At 37.2% G+C, this 26024-nt stretch overlaps 1 protein-coding gene across 1 annotated transcript; it reads right to left on the minus strand.

The window, feature by feature from the left end:
• Nucleotides 1-1541: 1541 nt before the first annotated feature.
• mpzl3 (myelin protein zero-like 3) lies at nt 1542-25764 on the minus strand. The gene is made up of 6 exons (XM_041799847.1): nt 25461-25764; nt 18449-18615; nt 10667-10880; nt 6221-6377; nt 2691-2760; nt 1542-2441 (listed from the first exon to the last, which is right to left on the minus strand). The coding sequence occupies exons 1-6, from the start codon at nt 25552-25554 to the stop codon at nt 2361-2363; spliced, it is 783 nt and encodes a 260-aa protein (XP_041655781.1). The 5' UTR covers nt 25555-25764; the 3' UTR covers nt 1542-2360.
• Between the last annotated feature and the right edge of the window lie 260 nt (nt 25765-26024).

The following is a 26024-nucleotide window of genomic DNA, read 5'->3' on the forward strand; positions in this document are numbered from 1 at the left end:
CCTGACAAGTCAGACTGATTGTTTCATATTTCCATTGCATGGCTATATTTGACATTCATCTGGGAAACCTCCCATACAAAGCCTTTGGAAAGGTGGCACTTTAAAAAAAAATTCTTGGAAGGTGACTGGACAAACTTTCTGACATGTTCATTACTGGCCAATAAGAGTGACAAGACAAAATGAGGTAGCAGGCATGCTCAGCTCAGGCAGCAACCTGAGCTTGATAGACAGTTGCTGCCATAGTTTTTGAATGGTGGAGCTTGTTGGCAGATAAAACTCATAGAGAAGTGCAAAAATATCTCTACAAAGAGAAGCTTTCCATGTGGCACTTTGCTCTTGTCTTAATAAAGAAATGTAGTCCAGTTCTGATAAAGCTGCCACTACTACAGCTACATCCAACTAACTGCTAGATGGGTGGAAGCCATTGTACATACCAGCTCACAATACAACTAAATTCCTCCTGTAACGTTGCAAACTCGTGCCGAAGCAGCTCAGGAGAACAGTATAAACAACTTTTCTATCATGAAAAGCTTTCATCGTTGTTCTTTGCTCTATAATAAAGAAATGTAGTCATGTCCTGATCAAACTGCCACTTGCTATAACCAAGCTAAACATTATTTTGAAGGCAGCCATTGCTATCTGCTTTCAGTACAGCTAAACCCAACCCGTAGCTACCACCTCGTTCTCCTCAAATGACACTGCTTGGTCAGGCCCATACTCAGCAAGGCCCAGTTGTGTCAGATTGGAGCTTTGCAAGATGGAATTGCCTGATGAGACATCTGGCCAATCCATCTCCTTTGCAAGATTACCTCTAGCAAACAACCCTGGTGGATTTTGCAATAATAAATCTGACTGATGAATACAAGTTAAATTTACTACAATCCTTGCTCAATGCAGAGTTCATGAAATTATCTACACTGGAATTGTTAATCTGCACTGAGAGTATTTAGCCATAAAAATGTTCTTTAGCCTTGAGATGCTAAACCTGAATAACACTCTCCCTTAAACAACTGTCCATACGAGTCCAGAAGGTGAGCTGCATATTTTCTCAACAATCTATTTTTTTTAATCTCCTGTCTGACATGAGCAAGCTGTTGCCATGGTAGTTCAGATGAAGCAGGAATGATAATTGTTTGACCATAGCAGAGTGTGAATTATTAAAACGTAGAGGACACGAATGAGCCGAGTGAGAAACAGAACAGAAATGAGACAGAATGAGGACTTACCATTCGCTGTGTTTCATTGTTTTTTATTACATCTTTTGATGGCTCTCCAGTCCCATGACTGTATAGATGAAACAGATGCTTCCACATTTTGTGAGTGAAGCTCCCAGTTACCAGCAAGTCCTTTTTAAAAGGATATCCAACAATATTCGTGAATAGTGCAACAGACCAAACAAAGAGCAGAAGAGAAAAAAGGGCTTCCATATACTGTCAGCTTTGCCAACAAATTGTCTCAATGAAATTTACTAATTATTTTACTAAGAGCTGGAAGCACTTTTGTTAAGAATCAGGATCATCCTCTCATAAAGCCACCAAAAATAGGCTCCTAAAGTATTTATTTCAACCACGTGCAACCAAAACCCAGACTTTTGTAGCAAATAAAAACAGATGCATTTAAGGCTGTATCAAAACCCAAATGTCCTCAAATATAATGAGCATTAATGTGACAAAACCACACTTAAGAAGTTGAAATAATGACACTACAGTAATGTAAAGATACTAAAAATGTACAGAAAATATATACAATACAATGCATAAATAGTACTAAGTTGTCACAGTTGATGTCCAAATTGTACAAATTATTTTTGTCTGAATAATAAAGATAAAACAGAAATAATTCAACAAAGTCATCATCCAAAATTCATATAGCCGCTCTGACACAGGTAATAAATTAGACGAAATGAATCTATCTCCTTCACAATAAGAAAGTAAATCAATGAGATCAAAATGTGCACACAGTGCTCCTCTGTGGGTTTGAGACACATATTACCACCCGTTTACCTGTACAGATATGATAAATCTTTGCTCAAAAGCTTTAACTTTAGAATTAAGAGTCCTACTTCCTTACAGCACACTGGTATCAAATTCGACTGGCTCTCTGGAAGACTTGCAAAATTTGTAAATGAGTAAGCAAAAGGTGAATTGAGTTATTTACATATTGTAAAGTATAAATACCATGCTTTATATGCATATTTCAGGTTGTCTCAAGACAAAAGTACACATCATTCCAAAGTGCTCCACCTGTTTGGTCAGGTGAAGAGACGTAAATCCAGCATTCATTTAAATTCAGTACCCTTCACATGTGGAGCACCAGCAGGTCTACATGTTGCAGTTCCATCTTTCAACCAGCAGGGTTCTCTAGCACTGAGACTCAGCATAGCCTTCCTCCAAAGGGGGCCTCTTTTTTAGGTTGTAGTAACCATCTTCATCCTCTGAGTCCTGTACAGACCAGAAAAACCAGACAGTCAAATGATGCTCCACACAGACTGATGCACACATTCACTCAGAGAGATCCAGACACAAAACAACTTAATTGGAAAAATCAATATTTTATAAACCCTCAAAGTCCTGCTGCCAGCCATAGAGGGCATGTAAAATTAAACGGGAAACAGACCTGGCAGACATTTCTCATTTAGTTATTTATGGGCTGGCAGAGAGTCTGGTGTAATGAAACGTTCTGTACTGTACCATAAGATATAGGTCACAACATGAGGCCTTCTTTTCTTTGCCTCCTGGTGGGTGGGTGCCGTACTCCTCCCTGGTAAAAAAAAAAAATGAAGAGGACAGTTAAAAGAGCTAGTACGGACAATCGGGATAGAAGGTGTTATGTTATGTGTGTTGTGTTAATGTGCAATACTAATATTTAATTTATTTGAGGCACTCTGTGGCTGATTTGTTCCTGGTCCTCTGTGGCATTCTTGGCCTCCGTATGCTGACTCCTGGATGGCACAGTTCAGCAGCCTACACAATAAGTTTCTAATCGCCTGCACCTGTGGGGAATCTACATAAGCCAGAGCCAAACTACTAGTCATTCTCTCTCAGCCTGCAGCAAGACCAGCCTTGTTCTTCAGCTACCATTTTTCATTTACATTGTTAAACTTCAGTTTTGGTAATAAACTAGCTTTGTTGAACTTTGATCGGTTTGATCTGCTCCTTTGTGTTGTTTCCCCTGATCTAGGCTTTTCTGTGAAAACTGTGAAATTTGTGCATAAAATCACTTAGGCATAGGTCCCTATATCGAATTGAATCGAATTGTGGCAGATTTGGTGATATCGGAGGGTTTCATATCGTTGTCCAAAATATCTATATTGTATCGGATGGAACTGGTGATTTTCACCCCTACTAGACATGTTAAAGATTATTTGAGTGATTTTGAACATGCTATAGATGTTGGATCCAGGCTTGAGTATTTCACAAACCGCTGATTTACTGGGATTTTCACACAAAACCATCTCTAGGGGTTACAGATAAAGGTAAGAGGAGAGTGACCAGACTAGTTTGAGCAGACAGAAAGGTAACTCAAATAACCACTCATTACAGCTGAGGTATGCAGAGGAGCAGTTCTAACCATGCAATGCATCCAGCCTTGAAGCAGATGAGCTACTGCAGCAGAAGGCCACACCGAGCGCCACCCCTGTCTACTTAGAACAGGATACTGAGGCTACAGTTCACATCGGCTCAGCAAAATTGAACAGTAGATGATTGGAAAAGTTACCTGGTCTGATGACTCTCACTTAGTACTGCAGCATGGCACATTAAAAGTTATTTAAATCACCCTTTCTGCCTCATTTTGATAATCAGTTTAATTTTACTTCACCACATGGTGTTGACCATGTCTACATGACAAAATAAATGCAGTGTTTATTGCATTAATAATAACACTTATCAGGATGTTTTCCAATTTCTGCTAGATATTTATGTATTTGTTTAGGATTTTAAAGTATCTCCTTTACTGAAAAAAAAACAACTCTAAAATGTGATACCACTGATTCTTGAAACCAGCACTGTGATACACTTGTGTGGTGGGGGTAAGTGTACTGTTAAATTACTATATTTTAATGGTACCAATCTCATTCTATCCCAACTGGAGTCACCAGCCTATCTGCCAAAATTAGCAAAAAGGGTGGAAACTAGTGCCAACCAGAGTCAACCAGTCCCCTTCAAGGCTCACTATTTGTCCTACATAACAATGATATTTCTTGGCCGGTCTTCATGCTTAGCTGCCAGAGTCTGACAAAAACTTCAATAAGTCATGACTAGGAACGCATCATTTTGATTTTTGCAAAATATTTACTGATTCATTTTACATATCAATTCCAATATTTAAATATGTCTTTCTGGAAGTTGGTAGCTTAAATGTGTAAGAATGTAGGATTGACTTTTACAAGTAGTTTTCTGCCTGTGCCTTTTCAGCCACTACACAATATGTGACTGCTGATTTTTTTTCAAATGTTCATACTGTGTAAATGTTTGGAATTTGTGTTGTGACTTAATAAAAACCACTATATTTAAAACCTAAAAACTCATTCTAAAATCACACTTTAAAGTTTAAGGATGAACAAAGAAAAATTCTTTCCTTAAAACACACTTTAAAGTTAAAGGAATAAACAAAGAAAGAGTTCATATGTTGTAGCTCTGGTGATCCTGCATAAAACAATTTTAATTCTACATACAGCCAATATTTACAGTGGGTTTTGAATGATAAAAATCAGTTGGGGTTTTACAGAGTGTACAAGTCAGTGAATGTAAAAGACTGTTATTTAATTACATATTGTGTGTATTATTGAGTCTAAGAGATATACTGAATGATTGGCCACTGGTCATTATCATCCAATTTTCCTTAAAAATATATCAGCAACAGTTTGGAATTTATGACTCTAGTCTCCAACCTGATCACCTTTTGTTATTAGTCTGTGTATGCATCTGAGAGAAGCAGCATATGTGCTATTAAGTTATAAGCACACCAGCAATGAGAATTAAATTAACCTAAAATGGGGCACCTTTAACTGCTGGTTTGAAAAACCCAGCTCTGCTGCTGATACTGGTCTGTCATCTTATTCCACTCAAAGCTGCTGTGGTAAAATCCCTTAACTCTGTTGTGAGTCTCATTAGTTTAAATATAAAGTTGATGTTGAAATTTGTGTTAAAACCAGCAGAAAAAAAGCTAGATAGCAAACTTAACAAAGTGACATCCCATTACATTGTGATGTGTTGGATTTGGGTCAGAAAATGACTATTAGGTGAAATAAAACATAATAAATTAAGCATAATCATGATGTGTTCAAATGTAACATCAAGTAAAGGAAAATTAAGGTTTTGGCAAGGAAAAATACAGTTGTTTGGAGGTCAAATTTATTAATTTACTTAGCTTTAAGAAATATTTGAATCAGTTACATAATGCCCTGTGGTGGCTCCTGTAGTACTTTGTGTCTATTTCCCACCTAAAAACTCTGCATAGATGCTCCAAAAAATACAATTCTACTCAAATAATTCTTTAAAAAAAGATGATCATTAACTTTGGGTACAGACAAAATATTTACAAAAAAGGTATTGTCTTAGAATTCCTGGTGAGTAGCTAAACATATTTATAAAGTTTGTTCTGTTATTGCTGGAAGAAGACACACAATAAATCTCAGTGTTAGGAGTTCTGGGTAAGAAAAAAAATGGAAAGAGAACAAAGAGAGAGACATAAGTTGTGCTGCAAATTTGACAAATATCCTGAATAAATAAGAACAAATGACACATAAATAGCGCAGCTGCAGTGTGTTTAAATTAAAAAACTATGATAAATGTCCTGTTAATAATTAAAAACTAAACTAATATGCCTAAACGGAACTTGAGCTGCTGCTCATTGTTTATTTCTGTCCGTGTACTTTATGAAAGCTGTTAAACATGTATACCAGAGTGGCACTGGATTGTTTCATATTAATAGTCTTGTTTTACATCAGTAACAAGCATAAATACCAGCTCCAGAGTGACTCACGCCACAGGGAGTCAAACTGCTTGTAGCTCCACTAATTGCAGACTTGAATACTGGGCTCCTTACTGATGCACAACACCTTCTTCACAACAAGCAAATCAAACCTTAACTCCAAATTTGTGTTAAACCTTCCTCAGGTTGGTAGTTGAGTTGAATATTTATAACCATCAGAACCTGTAATGACGATCATAACCCCCAGGAGACCCACACTAATGACTGGTTGAATGAATCTACTCACCCCTCTGTGACCTCTATGGGTGATCTGTAGGCCTTCGATTGGCTGCGCTGTTTCTTGGGACAGAGCATCCGCCCAATCAGAATAAGGGTGATGATAGCTGATGGGAGGAGGATGAAAGCCAGGAGGACTGCAACATCCGAGAAGCGAACACTGGGTGCTGGGGAGAAGAGATGTGAGGTCATTACAAGCACATTACAAGACTGTTTATGACTGCACATACGGATGATGTCATACCACTCAAAAAACCTCAGGTACAGCACATGTTAAGGTGATAAACTAAACCACATGACAGAATGATAATTCTATATACATGTAAACCTAACTTTCACATTACATAACATAAACATATACACATATACACATACATTGCTGGTTAATATCATTATTTTTAATGATTAATTGTAGAAGAAATTAACAAATAATTGTATCCAATTTTCCAAAAAATGTATTTAAATAGGTATAACTTTGCAAAATAAGGACATACTAATATGTAGTTTAAATAAAAAGTATGCAAAATATGGAGTATATTCTTGATTTTTTTTTTTAAGTTCAAGAAAAACAAATACAAATCCAAGCTCATTTCTTTAAAAAGCTGATTTTTTTTGCAAATATAACATCTGACTGGCAGCTTTGGAGTGTTTTTAGTATTTTTAGATATGTATCAGGGCTGTCAAAAGATAGGAATTTTTAATCACAATTAATTGCAGAATTTCTGTAGTTAATCGCCATTAATCGCACCTTTTATTTCATTATAAAATTCCACTATATTTAATTATTTTTGTTTGTTTTTGTTATTTTGGATTTTTATACTGTCTTAAACTAAGGGTAATTGACTTATTTTTGGATACAGACCTGCTTTTAGAAGTAAATCAAAGATTTTAACATGAAGTGTACCATGGAAAAGAAACTTGCAATGGATTGAAAATGAAGTAAGAGATCATTAAAAAGGGGCAGATGACTTTTGACTTGTCCACTGAGATGTCTGTGAGTTTTTTAAAGTGAAATGAGACATTAAGGAGCAGTGGTGGACTTATATTTCATCACTGTGGGAGATGCTAATGTGCCTTAAACAATGTGTGCTGAAAAGGAAAATAAAGCACATGATTAAAAAAAGTAGTGCACTAACTGTGGACCTAAACTGATCACTATTAACTTGATTAACCTTGCCCTATTATGTATCCTTTGTTGTTCTGTTACTGGGTATAAAAGTACTGGGTGTTATTTGTCTATAGTGTTTGTCAAATGTAAATCATATTTGCATGAAAAAATGGAAAAGATCAGCCAACTTACATCATTATTATAACTCTTGAATCCAGCATTGGCAGTAATTAAGTACTTGAAAAACACTAAACTTCAAATGGGACAACTGTACAGCTACAGTGTGTCTAAATATTCCTGATACATGCCTTACCAAATTCACAAAAACTCAGATCATATTGATTGAAAACATCTTACAAACCAGCTAAAGTTTTGAATTTGTCTTCAGCCTTGCAAGGGCAAAGCTGATGTTGCCATAGAGTTATCCTGTAAGGGCTTCTCTGCCTCATAAAAAAAAAAAAAAAATGTTTCGCTCTGAAATCAATATCAATGAGCAACTACTGACTCACAAATTTATAATGCAGGGATGCTTTAAGATGGCAAGGGGCTGCTGCCCAGTGAAGTTTCTTTTTTAATTGGCAGCAGCAGAGCCAAACTCTGACATCATTTGCAGAGAGTCTGGAGGGATAAAGGTAAGAGCAAACATCCTCTCTTTTATTTGCTGCTGCCACCACCTCAGAATCAAAAAAGTATATTTTCATAAAATATCAAAACTGCTGTGCTCAATAATCTCTGATCGTTCATCTTCAGTGATTCCTAACATCTTAAAGGGCTTACACACTGAACAGATGTTTGGATTAGGCGAATGGCTGTAAACTGTGATGCTAGTGGGAATTTTAGCTTCACCAGAGCCCTGTGAAATCAGGACAAGCACTGAAAAGAATTTAATATCACACACTGAAAACACTCAAAACTTAGCAAGTGTATTTGTCTGATTTCAAAAACAGAAATGTTCAATTACACTTGATATAAGCCACATTACAAGTCCAGATAAATAACTGTGGCCTGTTGCATCAGCTATGTGTAAATTCTATCTTAAATTTTATTGTAATACCCACACTAAGGCCTTCATTAAAACTAGCTACGTTGTAACTTCAGTTGTGTCATTGTTAAGGTTCCTCATGTGACCAATCAATGGAATGCATATTTAATGCAGTTTTTGTTAAAGAGCTACCTCTCATACAAGACTGTCTCAGACTAAGAAATGGCTGTTTGCTGCAGTGAACTAACAAACAGTAGCAAAACTTTATGCAAAACGTGTAAAAGTATTGGGTCTAGATGACAGCTACACCTAAAGCCTATACCTAAAACCTGCATTGAGTGTAAAATGACAAGAGTGGTGGATCAAGTTGTAGGATAGTCAATAACATGCAGTAATTTAATGGTTACTTATTGTTTTGCAATAAGAAATTACTGCAGAACTTATCCTTGCTCATGGAAAATGAAAGCACGAGTCTCATCATACACTGATCATACACTTCTGAGGGATGTAATCTATCATGGAGAGCACACTGCGAACATTAAACAGCTGGTAAAACACTCTGCTCCTCATCATCCATCAAGTTATCTTATCTTTTAAAACATATTTCAAAACAATTGCAAGTAAATTTTACAGATGATAAAGCTGGTACAATACAATATACACAAAGTCAGTTCCAAAAAAGTTGGAATGTAAATAAAAACAGAATGCGATGAGACACAACTAAAACAAATAGGGACAGGGCAACAAAGGCTGGAAGAGTAAGTGGTACTCATTAAAAAAGCTAAATCCTAAATCCTAAATGTAAAATTGCAAAGACTTTGAATATCCCACCATATCCAAAATATCAAAAGATTCAGAGAACCTGAAGAAATCACTATGCACATTTAATTTAATATGTGATTTTCTTTAAGTTTCTCAGCTGATTAACTTTTAGAAAAAACATGCAATAAATCATTCAGTGTTACAATAAAACAATGTATTTGTTAGGTTTAACTGAGGCTGAAAATTTTTGAAAAAAGAAAAAAACATCTTATTGGAATTATTTTGACTCATTTCAATTTCACTATGAATTGTTGTTTCAAAGGGAATAATTATTGTGGGAGTCTTTTAATAAGACAAACACACAAAACAAGAAAAATAGGATTTTTTATTTAAAACTACTCATAGCATCTCTGCAGTAAAAAAAAAAAAAAAAAAAACAACATATCAAACCAGAATTTCAAAACATTTCAAGTCAAAAAAATTGCATGTTCTGCAATTTGAAAATTGAAGTAGGGTATATTGAGATTTAATCTAAATTTCAATTAACTGAACAGCCCTTGTTCAAAAGCCTGCATCTCTGATGGCATGGGGTTGCATTAGTGCCTATGGTGTGGGTGGCTTCCACATCTGGAAAGGCACTTTCAATGCTGAAAGTTTAAAGAGGTCCCATCTAGACGGTGTCTCTTTGAGGAAAGGCCTTGCATATTTTGGCAACACAGAAACAGGGTTGTATTAGTACAGTGTACACTCCACTGTAAGCAAGAAATTAGGTTCCATCTAGTCTTCATTTAAACTTAAACACAGCTGGTGTAACTACTGTATTATCTGATGTTAAGATATCAAGTGCAAAAATGACAATTTACTTGTTGTTTTAATATCAATGCAGCAGCATGTAGAATTTTTTATTTTTAATGAGCCACTTCATAAAAAAAGTACTCTCAAGACTACAAAAAGAGCAGGCCTAGATGGTACTCTTCATTACTCTATTTTTAGACTTAATACAAATCCACCATAACCAAAGAACTTGGCAACATTTAGAAAAGCAACAGAGTCGTAAAAGTCCTTTAAACAGGCAGGAACCCAGAGCAGAACCAGACTCATGCTGAACTGCCATCTATTGGGATGTCGGGCTTGGACAGTGGGATAGGAGTGAGAGGAAAGCATCAATACATAGAATAAATAAACAGCATGCCATCATAGCTACAAGGCCAGTTTTAATTGTAAGGGTATGTCTAGTATTAGCAGTAACAGTGAAAGATGATAGCAGACTGATCCTAACTCAGATCAAACATTATTAACAAATGTACTTGTTCAGTTGCTCAAATGTAAAGTTAATGTTTATCTGGACTTGTCGGTTAGAGTGGCTTATACTGAGTGCTTTAAAATAATTTTGACAAAGAAACTAAAATGTACATTTGCTGTGATTTGAGTTTTGCAGTGTACATAATAAAGAAATAAACATCCACAGACTAAAGTACTTTTTATTTGCTTTAATTTAAGTGTGCAGCTAATGGAAGTGAATGTGAAAATCTGCATGGTTAAACAGCTCATAAATAATTCAGACATCAGAAATGTATAACTGAAGAAATAGGCCCCTATCTTACCTTTTGGTGTGACAGTGAGTACAGTGTGTGAATTCGGGGAACCGTGGACATCAGGAGGGTTCCTGACTGAGCATGTGTAGGTCCCATTATCTTTTAATGTGGCATTAATCAGAGAGATGGAGGCATCCCCATGTGCTGGTTTTCCTTGCCATCGTATACGACCCTTAAACTGGCCATCGGGTGGAGGGAAAGCTTTTGAGGAGAAGTGGAAAAACTGGAAAAAGAGAAAGTAGGAAGAGTGAAACATTTAAGTAGAAGTTCAAACAGAAGTGGTTCACTATATCTTAGAGAATAAAAGAAAGGAATCTACTGTGCTGTTCTGATCTTTTCTTAAGCCTGTATCAAGTCTGACCAGGACACACCATGTGAAACTGTAACTCAGGGATGGATGTCTTATTCAAACAGCGTTAAATAAAACCATCACTTCTAAATCTAGCAAATCATTTGTCTGTCGGAGTTAAAGTGTCTGAAACAACAGGTGGTGGGACAGATGGTGGTGGGACATTTTCTCTTGGCTGTGTTGTCAGAGGCAAAGCTTTGAGGGCTTTTTGTTCAAACAAAGAACTCTGAATATAAGTTTCACTGAGAACAAGGCAAAAGAGAATCCACACATAGGTATAAGAAAATGTGAACTACAGGTGTTCAGAGATATTTAGTTTCAGATTTGCAACTTTATTTTGTTCAGTAACACCTTCAATACTCCTACTATGCGAAACATGACATTCAAAGGACACGTTTTTTTTGTGAGTTGGCGGAGATAGGGGAAAGAAATGTGGAAATTAAGTGGAAAATCTAGTGTTTTTGCAGACTTAATAATGAGCGTAGAGTTTTGTGTGATTAAGTTTTATGATCCTCTGGTTAGTCATCAGCGACTAGGAACTGGGCGAGATGGAGGAAAATCAGTTAAGGTTGAAAGCATAAAAACATTAAAAGTTTACAGATGTTTTTGCCTTGCCTTAGATAAAGAGTATTGTTACCCTATCTTGATAAAAGATGACTGAAAACATGTAACAAAGAAATGGAGAAACACAGAAATGAGGTTTCTAGTGGAACTGAACCAGAGTTCAAGTGGAGTTAATCTGTTTTTTCTAGATATAAATTAATCCACTTAATTTGTTTTATTATTTTATATAATAAGAGTACTATTAAGTGTCTCTAAATGCAACAATTTGAGATTATATACAAAATAATAATATAATCAAACTTTTTCTGGATCTCAGAGAAACCCTTACATCAAAATACAATAAAATTAGAAAACTGCCATTTGACAAGAGAGCTCGTCCACTACTTTCCAGACTCCATCATGTACTGTGCTTCTTGAGTTGGATAAAGAACATTAAGACATCAAGAGGCTTTTAGATGAGTTGCATGATAAGATCAGAGCTGCCTGGCCTTTATCTGCACCCCCAGAGCGGCGCAGAAGGGAGATATCGATTTTCTTCTATAAAGAAAAACATGGATGTTTTTGATATAAGCCAATTCATGCAACTTTCATGTAAGACCTAAAGGGCAAATCACAGAGCTGATTGATGGCAACAGCTCTTCTGCTGAAGAACCAGCTTCTTCAGGAGCTCTTCGGACATTAGACAGAAAGTTACCACCATGGGAAGAACAGGGAAACCAATACCAGTCCTGTATCAGGGCATTTCACAATGACCATTGTGTAACCCTGTAGAAAACATTCTAACAAACCTTGTTGAGATATTATTTGACTTGAATATACTGTTCCCATCATGGCACACATTATTTTCCAAATACACCCCTTATTCCTCACTGTTTTGTGAGGAATGAGGCTGCTCTGAAAAAAACATGTCTGCCATTGCAATGCCCAGTGTTTTATCTAGGGATGTGAGTGACTCACTGATTAACTGATATCATGTTCACCCTGCTATTTGGCACTATGGGTGGAAAGTAAACTGGTCATCACTATCATCTATAGTTCTTCTGCCAGGGCAGTCATCACCAGTTAAAACACACAGATTTGGTTGTAGCCGACACACAAGGCAGTACTGATACCAACGTTTGTTAAACGCTAGCCACAGTAATACAAGAGAGGTACAACAACTTGAACTATTCTGTAAATCTCTCAGAAAACAACTTTACATTGTTTATACACAGTTTGTAAAATGATTATGCTCGTCACATCAAAAGAGGGTGTGTACTGATGCCCCTTTAAACTCGCAACACAACTGCTCAGCCAGGCTGAGAAGCAAAACTCCACTTCTGCTCAATGGAGAATGGATGAAAACAAGAGAAAAACATACATTTATCTGCCATTATTAGTGATATTTGTATTTGACAGAGATCCATATGATTTTCTAAAGACACAGTGGACCTCTGACATTGAATTGAGGTCAGAAATAGAGTTTCGGGACATCTCTATGGATCTGATTCCAAGTACACAAAGCAGAGCCTGAAGGCACACATCTGTCCGGTTCATCGACGATGGATATGAACTGAATCAACATTAAAAAGTTCTGTTAATATGAGGCTTTAGATCAGCTGTTCTTTGTATTTCAGTGTTTCATTTACTACATGCTTCAGCTAATCTGTAAAAAGATCAGCAGGTGGACGTTAAATCTGTTAACAAAAGTTCAGAGTGTAGGCCTATTTTCAAATGAGATCAACTCACCCCAGCTGACTTACTTAATCTAGGTCCATTTTAACCCCAGTTAAAGCTTTATTTTGTTTATAATGTGACAAATATATGAATTTTAATATATATTAAATTTTGATGGACCTGTTAATGACCTAAAATTAGCAAATCTCCTGACAGAAAATTGATGCACAAAAATACAACAGGCTCCTCACCGACCCTCGGTCAATGCTCAGGCCCTAAAAATGCATGCCCACTTTGAATATGAAATCAAGTAAAATTTGAAATAATTTTGATAATACTACATAAAAATCCAATTTCCTTTCTATACAAATAAATCACTTTGAAAACATTACAAATAATCAATAGATCTTTCATGCATTATGTGTGATACAATGTGTAAACCTTTTGCAGTGTAAGTTCCAATCATGGTAATTTGTACAGGTAAATGTATAAAACATGTCTCAGACTTAAAATATGTGCCTGAAATATGTGCCTAAAAATCCTCAAACATGACTTGATCAAGATCATACAAAGAATGTATGTTTAGTGTGAAGAGAGTGCACTTAATTTGAGTTTACACACTAGGGAGTGTCAACATGGATAACTTTATGACCTTGTGATAAACTGCAAAATAGAAAACAGAAACACATGACCCGCTACAGACACTGATTCATTTTTATGGTTTTACAACAGTGTGTCTATCAACTGGATTTTTATGAGACTTATTGTAGGCCTGGCAGAGATAAACAGGGTTATCTCTCTGCACTGTTATTCATCCAATGGCAGATTATTCGAGGACATGACAGCAGCTGGAAGTCAGTGACTACACAAGAGTCTGCTGGGTCTGGAAACAAACATTTTAGCCAATGAACCTTTTAAACTCATGGAAAAACTACAACACAAAAAAAGAATGATTGCTCTGAAATGGGACCACATATACTATAAATCTATTTTATATTATGGACAAAAGCTTCCACTGTCTTGTCAAACCTGAAGACGAAGTGCCCAGATCATCATATTAGATTTATTTTTAGCATTATTCAGCAAAATTCAATTGCCAAATCCTCCAATTACCATCAGCTCCCACTGATATTTGATTGAACATCCAGTCTCTCGTCTCCAATCTGCAAAATTAATTCTCATCAGGAGTGAGGTAATTATGCAAGCCACTGAAGCGCTGCTGCAATTCAGACTGACACTAAAGCTTTGGCTGCAAAATTATATTTTCTGACGGAGCTTTTCACATGCTTATTCATGGTCTTTCCCAGCGTGATATACGGCTGGGGACACACAGGCCAATAAACCAGCCAAAACGTTAATGAAATTGGATGGAAAGTAAATGAAGGCTTAGAAATAAAATTAGAATTCAAGTCTTGGTTCCATCTATGGGCCACATCAGGAAAGTGCCACACTTTATCCGTCACAGAGAGAAAAAAACGATGGGCTGGGCTGAAATTAATGTGGCACTGATGTGGCTTCTCTTCAGGAAGCAGCTGGCACACCTTTTTACAAATACCTGCCAGGCATTATGACGTAATACCACGCTTTATGCTGACTGAAACCCACGTGCAAACACAGTCTAACACCCTCCCAGTAAGTTCTTTTCGCCTCCCTTCTACATACTTTGAGAGTAGACAGCTACAACTTAATGACTAAACCAACAGCACTCCATATCAGCGGAGCCACAAAACATTAGCTTCCACTTAACTCTGAGTGCTCCTATAGGAAATGATGGCATATAGGGTTGCAGCTACCACACTATGGATTCTCAAGGTCCAAATGCAATTACATAGAACCACACTGGAAGGCTATCTTCAAACAAATGGTACAAATGGAGCAGCTTAAATTATGTGGTGGAGTTTTAGTGGATTGGTCGCTGAAACTGAACCCTGAATGTGTGGAGTTAGAGGACTGAGAGCAGTTATGGGCTCAGAGAGACATCTGAATGCATTTTGAACAAGACCACCTAATCCACAACATAGGAAGGGGTATTATGGTAACTGACCAGCTGGGGTTTCATGGGGAGGGGAGACACATGAGTGGGCTGGAATGTGAGTAGGAGAAATAACTGAACAGGAAGAGGAATGATTCTGATAAATTAAATATTCCATTAATGACAGGACCACCGTTAAAACAGACTAGCCTCCATGCTGCAGCTGTACATGTAGATTCAGACACTGATAAAGTGGACAAATAAACTGAACAAATATTCAATTGCTGAGTCAAGGATTGTAACAACACATTGTTGCTATTTTTGACTGTAGTTTCAGACATTACTAATCATGTTTTACTCATGCCTGCAAATGAATAACATTGTTTAACAAACTGCAGATTCTTCATTTTTTTAATGGACTCCATTAATTAAAACTGTTTGTTTATAGTAAGGCTTTGATTTTTCGTATCAGGTTTTTACAATAAAAGTAATGCTGCATTATTAAATTCATTGCAGTTGCAATCATAACGCAAGGCTGTGCAATTACATAACTGCATAAAAGGCTGCAATTATTTTTATGTTAAGTTGAAATGTTTACAAAAATACCTGCAGTAAGGTCTTTAAGTTTCTTTGTAGAAGTACCTTTATTTTCAAAAAAGGGACAAACGTTTTCTTTTGTTTGTTTTGTAGGTTGACTAGTGACTCTAAAATTGGCTGCAGAAGTGAATGTGAGGGTGCCTGGTTGTCTGTCTCGATGTGTCAGCCCTGCGATTGACTGGCAACCAGTCTAGGGTGTACCCCACCTCCTGCCTAATGACAGCTGGGATAGGCTGCAGCCCGCCTGCAACCTCGAATGGGATAAGCAGTATAGAAAATAAATGGATGGATGGATGGATGTTTTTTTCCCCAGAAACTATTGAATTATCCTAAATGTAGCACCACAAAAACTCTACATATTTTAGATAATATTTTTACGTTGTGAGTTGAGGAATACACACTTCAAAATGATCGTTATTCTCTGTATTTTCCTCCATAACCAAGCAAGTAGAGGCCAAGGTCAAGCTTGATGCCATTTCCACCTCTGGTGATGTGTTCTTAGACCACCAGTGGTTTTTGGCCCTTGGGACAGCCACAGCATGACCAGGGGCTTGTGGCAACCCTATCACCTACCTGGACAATGCTCTGTGCTTACTCCCCACATCCACCCCTTACTCCACTCTAAAGGCGTGGACTTGGTTGTTTTTTCAACAGATTATTTTCCCATGACCCTGGTAATATGCAAACAGGGGTAGGGAAAGCCAGCAAAGAAACCAACTTGACTGACAAAGTACAGCAATGTCATTAAATATTGCAAAATATGACTTTGCAAGCATCCACAACCTGCCATAATGTCTCTAATCCATGGCTAAATGGCTGTGTTTGAGAGGGTAACCTATTACAGGCTACGAGAGATGGGACTGTTTCAAACTTACAAAGCTACTTTAAGATTGACAAAGAAAAATGCAGTCACTCTCTCTCACTCGTCTTTGCATCATTTGTCACCTTTTTCTGTCACTCAGCCTCTTTTATTGTATCAAACAGTACAGAGGCAGGCTAACTGGTTAATTAATGTGTGAGCTACTGCCATAGAACTGTATGCACTTCTTGTGGGAGAACCACAACCTTCTACTAAAGTTACACGGTGCTAAGGCACTCTGTGGAGATGAGGCCGACACCATTCTCCCTGGTTAAAGTTTTCATACTCTAGATCAACTTTCAAACTACTTTTTTAAGATGGTTATGATGCACAGTGTTGATTTAAATGTCTGGAAAACAAGGGGAAATTATTGTTCATGGGAAAGTTTCATATCAAACACCATTAGAAGAAAATTGAATGCCTTGTCTTTAAAGAAATGTTGCAAACTTTAAGACCAGATTTACTAAAGCAATTTCTTACTAGCTCTATAATGTATTGAGTATTTTTTATATATTAGTGGTATTTTAAACTATCATACATAGGGTTGGGTATCTTTGGGTTTTGTCTAATACAGGTGCCTGAATCGATACTTTTAAGGAAAAAAAAAAGCACTGAAAGTCAGTGGGAGTATAAAAGCTGTCGGGGTATCATAAATGATTTACAGAAATAATTTTATGAGATGCCAGTCAAACATGGGATAATGAAAGGAAACCAGTGTAACTTAACATATAAATCAAACAAATTCCTTAAGGTATTTTTCCCCTTCACTGGATGGCAATTTATCAAAACAAAGCATCACTATCAGTGTTGTAATCCAGTCCGGTAGGTATGGGATGTGTTGGTACCAGTGCGATGATACTACCACTCATCCCTAATCATACCATTTGTTCTGCGAAGAGCCTGACAGGGAACCGCTTAATTTTCCAGCATGACAACTAAACCAGGCACAGCACTAATATAGAGCAATCATATTCTGCAAGCAAAACAGCTACCAGCTATGTGAGTGGCCTGACTTCATGCCAGTCCTGAACATTACACAGGCAATATGGAATCACATGGGCAAAGACAGAAATAAAAGATAGCCTCACTCCAAGGATGAAGTCTTGCAAGCACTGAAAGAAGCTTGCTATAATATACCAGATTATAAAGAAATGTAAAGATTATTTCCCCCAAAGGGTCCCAATAAATACCAAAAACATCGAAAGTAGTGGTGTCCTACTACATAATGTACTTTATGTATATGTGCATTCATTTGCAGTATATGAAAATGAACAGTCTGTATAGAAATTTGATCGATATGTCAGACAGATATGAAAAGATTGAATGCAACTAAAAGGAAAATCATCTGAAAACTGAGAAAAAAATGTCCATGAACCTCACCAAGAGAAGAGGGTGACCCCTTTCAAGTAAAGTATTTTGGCTGACTAACAGTGCGAAATCAAAATATTCTGTTAACTGTTGTAGTGTGCCAAGAAAGGCAGCATTTATTTAAATTTGACAGGCTGGAAGCAGATTTTTGTCAACTCTTGCTTAAAATATGACTAGAAAATAAAAGTGATTCTGCAGCAAAGAAAATAAATAGTCCCTTTTCCCTCAGAGAGTAACCATCCATCCTGGAGAGAGAATAAGACCCAATCTCTCATCCTTATCCAAAAACAAGTAAATTATTATGTTTTGCCCGCATGTTCTTTGAAAAGTGAACATTTTGGGGTAAAATGGATGTCAACCCTTGGTCCAATTATTACATCCATGCTTGTTAAAACAAGTGCTTTCATCCTTAAAACGCATACTCACAGCCTGTGGAGGCCCTCCACTCTGGGGCCTGTAAGACCAGTCGACAGACATCTTACTGGTCGGCCTACTGGTGGAAGTGAAAGTGCAGGACAACGTGACGGTATCCCCTCTGGATGCATAGAGCTCTGCTGGGGTCCTCACTGAGATGCAGGAGACTAAGGAAGGGGCTGCAGATGAAATGGACAGAGGGGTTAGAAAGAAAGCTGACAATGGAGTGACAGAGGCCTGTGGTGGAAAAAAGAATGCATTCATTAGGAGATTTAAATGTGGAAGAAGAATGAAAAAAGATATTGTATGCAAGACAGAAAAAGGGTTACAGATTATGAGTGACATTTTACTCACTCACTGTAAGCAAAAACTGAATAAGTGTGCCCACATTGTGCTGGCATGAAAGTGCAAACACAGCAAATTCCCTCAGGTATACACTGAAGTGAGAAGAATACTGATACAAGTTTCTCACCAGCTTTGCTTGTTGTAGTTGGCAGGTCTGCTACACATCTGTCTGTTAAGGGCCTACCACTACATGTAAAGCTATGCCCCTGTGTCAGTGAATGCTCTTTCATTGTTATCACTTCATTCAGAGTGCCAAGGGAAGTCTGTCAGATCCCTAGGAGATAACTAGACTGTAGCCAAGAACACAAACTGAATACTGAATGCTTTTTAAGAGAAAACCACCTAAATACGCTGTAAAAATGACTCATTAGAGCACTTTGATTAAGAAATTCTGGATTCAGATGACTTCTACAGTGAATTTAAAAAACATAGCATGCGAGTACTTGATGAATATTATTGATGAATTCCTCAACCAGAAAAACTACTTCTTCGAAATGCATATCTAGAGCGCCAGTAGAGCATAGTTGGTAGAGCAGGCACCCGTATACAGAGAATATAGTCCTCAAGGCACTGGTTGCAGAATCAATTCCCCACTCTTGGTGTTGTTTGGTGCATGGCTTCCCCTCACTCTCTCTCCACATATGTCCTGTCACTGTTCCGCTTTCCTGTCTAAATAAAGGCAGAAAATAAAACCCAGACAATAATGTTTAAATAAATAAATAAATAAATGCATATCTACATGTTAAATGTGTAGGTAAATTAAAGGACTGGTATCGTTCTGTTTGTGGTCTGAGCCGTGCCAGTCTTGAAAACAATCAGCAGTTATTGTTTATCACTAGCTATGTTTACATGGATCCCTTGAAATTGGAATAAATGCCTGATCTGCATAAAAATGCTTAATATAAAACACTTAATTCTGAAATATATCTGACTTTGCTCATTCAGACAGAAATTTCATTCCAGTCGAGAGGGATGTTAAAATCAGTGTCTGATCTAATAGTCTCCCCCCTGTTTAGGGTGATTTTTTGTCTTACTGCACATCTGCCCCACATGACATGACATCTTTCCACTATGAAGACTATAAATAAAAAAGTGCATATTTTTCATCAAAATGATCTGTATTGGTTCAAAATTTGACATTACCAGCTGTTTACTGGGCGCTGAACATGTCTGGCCCAGCTACATTTCTTGATTGAAAAATTTGGCCCTGTTGGATTTGTAATTGAATAGTCCTGCTTTATACCTCTGGGAACAGAGTTGGATTCTTCTTTAGCTCCAGTGGAGCCAGAAATTAGAGTTAAACAATTTCCTGGCTAGATTTTCTTTTCCATGTGGTATTTATGTATGCAAGGTAAAGACTGTCATTTCCCTAGAGTAGAGCTATTTATCTTATGAGTCTCTGTTCCACAGCTTACTGTATTAAAGATAATACAGGTTTAGTTATACTTTAAGTTTAGTAATATACCCTACAAAAATAGAGTAAATCTGGTGGGTTTTTACCATTTAAGTTTGCCCAAATAACATTATTACCCAGATTGATTAAAAAAAAAAAAGTCAAAAGTCAAACTTTGTCAAATCTGTTCTTAATAGGATTGAAAAAATCTTTTAGTTTGCATGTTTTTAATGGAGTTTCAGGGCAGTGAGGGAGTTTAACCATCAATTAATTTGGTAATATAAACAACGTAAAGCAGATTTGTGTCTCAAGTTTAAATGTTTTATCTATAATATACTGTTAAGCTGTACTTTAATGCAGATATCCATTTACAGGGACAGATAAATTTTAAGAAAACCATCCGTGAACGCTGGTTTTATCATCAGTGTGAACAAAGTTCTAGTAAACAGAGATTAGAGCTGCACTGACAACGTTTTGAACATGAGCGATGAGCTTTGGTCGCATGTAGGAAGTCTCTGTAGAGGACAAAAGAGACAAATCAGCATGAACTTCTCAAATCATCTGCTACTATCTAACCTCGATTTAGCTGCAGGCAGGGCAGTTTGGGTGTTTCAAATAAGCTGTAGCCACTGTTGGCACTGCACATGTATTATGAACCATAGGGCTTTATTGGAGTTCGTGTTTCATATTTCACTGCCTGTCTATCATGTTGACATGCATGGGAGAATTAAATATATGTGTTTATGTTGTGTGTATAGCCTGTGAGGACTTCTGCTGCAAACCATACTCCCCCTCAGGGACAATAAAGAGCCAATCCAGTCCAATCTCCTAATTAGTTGCTATAGTCAGCATGAGAAGGATTCACATTTTTCCTCAGACTTCGACCTAGGGTCTCAAGTTGCTCGTCAGACTGTAAACAATGAACACATCCCATAAAAGACAGCCTAACCCCTCATTTCCACTTGTGTATGTGACTGATATCCAAAATTATGGATGATACCTTCTTGTGTCCTACACAAGGAAGTGCACTTCTTGACAGATTAATAGAAAACTGACAGAAACTGACTGCAGCTTATTCAGTAGTTTGGAATATGTGTTAAGAGAAGTATCAGGATTAAAAACAGGACTAATAGAGCATGCCAAGAAATAAGTGAAGAAGCTGTCTGTTCAGGAATTCAAGATATTCTGATAAAATTATCACAAAAATGTCATATGAATGGCTGAACAAGCTAAAGTAAGCTTACTTATTAAGCCATTGAAATATTAGTTGTCTGCCATCTACCTTTTCACTAAAATGTCAGTGACTGCCAGACTGCCAAGACAAAACATTGACAGATAAATCCTGCTGAACTTCACATCAAACTGATAAATATTTATTATTTAAATTTACTTAACCAGCAAAACTTATTTGAGCTCAAGAATCTCATTTACTAGGGGTGGAAATCCCAAGTGGTCCCACGATACAACATTATAATGATACTTCTGCAACAATTCTATATTATTGAGATTTTAAACATTTTGCGATACACAGAGTATTACGATACCGTATATTGTGATATATTGCCATCTATACCATTTTCAACAGTTTAGCTGACATGTGTCGTGTCCATGTTGTTCGTGCCCTGCTTGCATTCCTAATGTCCTGCCATATTGGTTGTACTAACTTTCTCCTGCTGTATGACCGTCACCTCTGCTGACCTCACTGGACAAAGGGCGCAACTGCTATTTATCCAGCATACTTCACTTCATATAAGCAATTAATTAGAAAAAAATCCATACTTGGTGGACAGACAATACGATATATATCACAGCACAAAATATCGTGATACTATGCTGTATAGATTTTTTTCCTCACCCCTATCATTTACAAGAGTGTCCTGGCCAAGACAGCAGCGTTCCATACATAGAACTAAAAATCATTACAAACACAAATCAGTCAAATCCAGGTCACAGAGAAACAAGTCATCAGTCAACCTGATGCATATTCCTCCAACACCACTCATTTCCTTTGTATAAGATGTAAAAAGACCAGCTCGTCCAGACAGATTTTCATGTATTAGATTCCAGGCTGCAGGAGCAGCATACCAGAGATTCCTCTCAGGATTGTCTTTAGAAACAGGAAGCAAAATTAATTTTTTTGACTCTCAGAGTGAATACTGTAGCTCCCAGCACTTTCAACATTAATAAAAATTACAAAGGCACGGTAAGTACAGACTTGTATTAAAAGAGGATATGCCAGTGATTTATGAATGAATGAAACATGATTTTCCATAGCCTGTTAGCTAATTAGAAGCTTGTTCATTAAGCTAGTATACAGTCATACAGTCTCTCCGAAATCGAGCACACTTTAAATTTTTTAATCGTCTTTGCGGCATGTTCTGGATATTACTGAGGGGAGGAGATTCCCCAGCACATACAACGTCATGGGGATTCCAATAGGTAAGTCAGGTTGACTCGCCTCCATAACCACACGAGAGTGGAAACAAGGAGATAGACTGTTTAGATTTGTTATCTAAAACCAGTGGCCATACAAAAACGACCTGGAAAAAGGCTTCAAAAGCCTAAACTGTTATGAGATGATACCCAATCAGTCCACAGCTTGACAACAAACTATCAAAGCAATGATACATGGATATAGTTACTTTCTCTAGTCAAGCTGTCACTAACTACAGGAATTATAGGACCATTTTAGAATATTGAACTAGTGGCGGAAAGGGACAAAAAACCAAGGGTTGCATATTGTTTATCTATCTATTAGGGGTGGGGGAAAAATCGATACAACGTCTGTGTGGCTATATATTGTATTGTATCGTATCGGGCGTCTGACAAGTATCAAGTATTGCTAAAATGAGATCTGTGATACTGGTTAAATAACATCAGTTCAGTTTAACATCAGAGGAAGTTAGTACAACCAATATGGCAGCACCAGGGCAACATGGACATGACACATGGGGTTTGTAATGAGTGCTTCATAAAATGCTGCGGCAATACGAAAAAATTAAGGTAAGGCTAATGCTAAAACAGCTAAACAGTTGAATAATGGTATAGGTAGCAATATATCACAATATATGGTATCGCAATACTCTGTGTTTTGCAAAATTGCAAAAATATTGAATCGTGATATAGGTGTCGTGATAATGTTGTATTGTGGGGCCACTAGTGATTCCCACCCCTAATATCTATCATAACTAGAATTAGGGCTTCCTTCACAGTAAACTTTATGGTAAAATGCAATTAAACATAAACTATTGTAATTTTGGCATCTGCAATAAAAAGTCTGAGTTCATATCGATGAACAGATACATTTCAGCCAAAATAGCTGTGCTTCCTCACTCAGGCCTTAAACATTTCTGTTTTTTAAAATTAAGTCATTTGAAGCTTAAGGTGGCTATCCACAGCCTACATTTTTAATTCAGGAGAGACATTCATATACAATGTATGCCATTACATCTAACAATTTCTTCCCATATCATCACCTAAATTCCTGCTGGGTAGGATGAAAAAAAGGAAAACCAAAAAGACAACAAAATATAAAACACACACAAATCCATTGTTTCCGTGAAAGGATTTGTCCTTTAAAACCAAATCTGTCACCCCTGAAACGTTGCATCAGAGGAAAATCCTGGGGATCTCCACGGTAATTCACGTGTATTCTTTGGTAAAGGTAAATATCACAACAATATCCAAACTCTTATCAAGCATTCCCCTGTAAACTGAAGGTTGTGACCAGTTTGTGATGCTGAAGTTAGAGAATTAGGAAATCACTGGAGTTTATTCTCCCCGGACCTTTTAATATCTGAAGCCAATTTTACTACAAATTGTCCACTATTGGTTGTGAGACGTCTGCCAAAATTGTGGAGCCAAAAAATCAAAGACATAGCCTAACAGTTTACACAGTGCACCTGGCTTTAACATGAATCTGTCACTCTAAACTTGCTATATTCCCATGTGAATATCATATTAAAGACATTAATCAAAGCTGTTTTGGAGCAATAATGTAAAAGGTCTCCATCAAAGCAAAGGCTTAAATTCACTTTTTTGCTTACAAATGATAAAGCTGGGGGAAAAACACCCAGTGGGTAGAGATAATCTGAAAAAGAGCCCAAAAATCATGATAAGGATGAAGTTTATCTTACTCAATAGGAGTGAAAGAGATATGCCCTGATTTATCTACAAAGACCCTTGGGTGAGCAAGTCAACAACATGAGGAAAGCTATCTGCTTATAAAAAAGATTAGGTCAAGTAGAGGAGACTTGAAAGATGAACCTTTTTGAACTTGAAGAAACGATAGTGTCAACAAGGAAATGAATGGTGGGATAAGACAGTTGGCACCTCATCAGTGGTCATGTTTTCAGCAAGATGTCTGGACATAAAAACAGTGGTGTCCAACATGAAACTCAATTCAGAGGAAAGACAATATCACAATGGGAAAGTTTCCATGCTGTCCTGTTTTGACCCTGGCTGAAAAAAACAGCTATATTTGGACACTGTTCCCTAACTTAAAATAGTATAGGAAAAACCATAATGATAGAAATCTGCTCCAACATTTTCATGCTGCCTGTGTTCTGACTTCACCCACTAAAAACAGCAGCCATTTGTGTTTGCATCTCTCATTTCCATTCCCTCAATAACAGGTCAAAAGCTTTCAGAGAAAAGCAAACATCTGCCCACAGTTCAGAGCCATGTTTGCAATACACTTGTATAAATTACTGCTCCACACTACACAGTAGGCTACATACTGGCAGCCTGAAACCCTTCAAGCCTGACATAGTATGCCAGCCTCTAAATGGGCTCTTTTAGTGTCAACCAGCTTATTTCTTAAGGCCATTTCACCCATTTAAATCAAAATTAAATTATCATAGACAGACACTTTGACTTAAAATGTGCCTGAGGTGGAGTCAACTTAAACTTCTTTACCTTATTTATATTCTCATTCACTTTTATTCCAGCTGAAAAACAAGTTTTCACTCGACCTTTCTCTACTAGGGACATTTTCAGCACAAACATAAATGTGGGCAGTACCATTGCTAATGTTTACAGAGCTACAGCTATTTTTCAGCAGTTCTGTAGCCAAATGCTTTTGGGGTTGTCTTTAACGTGAGCTTTTAAGTTAAGACTGCTGAAAATGTAACAGAAAGTCAATAAAATCTCGATATTTAATCAAAATAGCCTGGCTTCTGTGGCTAGTAGTCACAGACGCCTACAAACAGCATGAGACCAGACGTAGACGGAACTCCTCCTGATGAAAGAGTACCATGAAAGCTTAGGTCTGGCCTGTTTACTCACCGAAAAAGCCGACCAAATCCAGCAGCAAAACCACGTTCAAAGCGTTATTCCTTTGGCACCGTCGACGCATTTTCAGCTGTGAAAACAGGTTCATTCGTATGACGATTAAAAAATGTCCAAGTTGCGTCAAAGTCTCGGTAAAATTCCGTCCATAGTCTGTTTTTTCATGACTCAGTCTCTCCGTAGCAGCCGCAGACTGTGAGCTGATATCCTACCTGACAAACAGGTGTATCAGGAAGTGGAGCTGTCGAAACACTAGGAGTAAAACAACGTTTTATGTTTTACGTAGAGCCTCAGTAAAGTAATGAAGGGAGTGAAAACCGTGGCTGAAAAGTTATGCTACTTAATCCTACTATGCTGTTCTTAGCACTCTGTGTGTAAATTATTAAACCAAAGGTATGCCACGTTTCTCACTAGCCTATATTTAATCAACTTATCTCACTTATTAAGAGGCTCTGCTATCTTTTTTAGGTAGTCTTGAAAGGTCCAACTCCCAGATGGCTTTATTATTACTATGCAGTATGTGCTTTTCATTTGCTAGTAGCAAGGTGAAATAAAGTAATT

This window comes from Cheilinus undulatus, linkage group 2 (assembly GCF_018320785.1).
Source record: "Cheilinus undulatus linkage group 2, ASM1832078v1, whole genome shotgun sequence".
Taxonomy (NCBI): Eukaryota; Metazoa; Chordata; class Actinopteri; order Labriformes; family Labridae; genus Cheilinus; species Cheilinus undulatus.